The 1,486-nt window shown below is 59.9% G+C and overlaps 1 protein-coding gene across 6 annotated transcripts in view; it reads right to left on the bottom strand.

Moving 5' to 3' along the window:
- Nucleotides 1-1,480, bottom strand: part of NR2F1 (nuclear receptor subfamily 2 group F member 1) — an 11,897-nt gene extending 10,417 nt beyond the window's left edge. For 5 of the 6 annotated variants that reach the window (XM_019532365.1, XM_019532366.1, XM_019532368.1 and 2 more), the window contains exon 1: nucleotides 444-1,480. In XM_019532365.1, the coding sequence (XP_019387910.1) occupies nucleotides 444-888 (445 nt within the window). In that variant the 5' untranslated portion in view covers nucleotides 889-1,480. Of the gene's footprint in view, nucleotides 1-17; nucleotides 102-443 lie in introns of all 6 variants that reach the window. The other variant, XM_019532371.1, reaches the window with a different exon arrangement.
- Between the last annotated feature and the right edge of the window lie 6 nt (nucleotides 1,481-1,486).

The raw sequence follows: 1,486 nt of genomic DNA, 5'->3' as shown, positions 1-1,486 counted from the left end.
CTTCCTTTCCTACTTACACGTCTTTCATCTTTCTTTCAGGAAAGATGATGCTGGAAATGGATCTACTGCGAAGTGTGGTGGTGGGGGGTTTAAAATTGTAACTAACAGGGGGAGAGGGTGGGGAAATGAATGGAAACACAGCTCGCAGAGAAGGATGCCCCCCCCCCCAGCCTCATGCCAACAATAGACTAAATCCCATCCGGAGAGCAGCGATCCCGGAGAAATAATACATATTTAGTGAGTGATCGTAATAATAAATTCTCATCACAATGAGGAGGGAAGGGAAGCGTGTGGCGGTGGAGGGGGTTGGGGGGAGAGGAGGAGGAGGAGGAGGGCAGCAGCACAAACCCAAAGCCTGGGTGCAAAGCTTGGAGCTGGGCTGCAGGTCTAGAGACACGAGACATCTAGAGAGAGCGAGAGTAGAATAGGGAAGAAATATTCACCTTCCCGCCTCATGCCCACTTTGAGACACTTCTTGAGGCGGCAGTACTGGCACTGGTTGCGGTGGTGCTGGTCGATGGGACAGTTCCTGTTGGCCCGACATGTGTAAGTTAAGTTCCTGCGGACGCTCCTCTTGAAGAAACTTTTGCAGCCCTCGCAGGTGAATTGCCCGTAGTGTTTGCCGCTGGATTTATCCCCGCAAACCACGCACTCGATGTGCTGCTGGCTCTGGCCCGAGCCCTGCTGGCCCTGGCCCTTGTCCCCGGCCGTGCCCGGGGTGGACGGGGGCCCGGGCTGGCTGGGGGTCTGGGGGGTGTGCGGGGCCGCGGAGGCCGCTTGCTGCTGCTGCTGCTCCCGGGCCGGCTGAGCTGCGGGGTTGGGGCCGCTCGGGTTGCCCCCGGCCACGTCTTCCTGCGGATCTCGCCAGCTGCTAACTACCATTGCCATATCTCGGGCCCAAAAAGTGCTGGGGAGCGGAGCTTCTCGCCGAGGGCTGCCTGGGAGAGGAGGGGGGAGGGGGGAGGTGGGTGGCTCGGGTTTGGGGGAGAGACGAGAGAGAAGCAATCGTGGCTGCGGCTGCCTCTGCTCCAGCGCCTGCTGCTCCTGCTGCTCCTGCTGCCCTTGTGCTGCTGCTGCTGCTGCTGCTGCTTCTTGGGGCTGGAGCCGGCGCTGCCGTTTTCTTGATTTTTGCAGCCCCCCTCCTCTGGCTCTCCCTCTCTCTCCCTCTCTCTGCCTGGGTTTTGCGGGGGGAGGGGGGAAAAGCAGGGCTTCTGGGGGTCCCCCCCCTCTTTTCCCTGGCAATAGCTAGAGAGCGAGACCGAGATTTGCTCCTTTCCCCCCCCCTCCACTTTCAAGTTGCAAAATCAGACACGGCAAACCAGGCGGCTAGGAGAGGCATTCAGGAGAGTCACACTGGGGAGGCGATCGCCGGACACACACACACAGAGCACGCACCAGCCACACACAGTCCGAGCGCTAGGAGTGCAAAGGATGTGCAGACATAGAGGAAGCAGGAGGAGGAGGAGGAGGAGAAGGAGGAGGAGGA

The sequence above is a fragment of the Crocodylus porosus genome, unplaced genomic scaffold, assembly GCF_001723895.1.
Source record: "Crocodylus porosus isolate Cpor-Errol unplaced genomic scaffold, CroPor_comp1, whole genome shotgun sequence".
In the NCBI taxonomy this organism is placed as follows: Eukaryota; Metazoa; Chordata; order Crocodylia; family Crocodylidae; genus Crocodylus; species Crocodylus porosus.
This window is presented reverse-complemented; position numbering and strand designations above follow the sequence as displayed.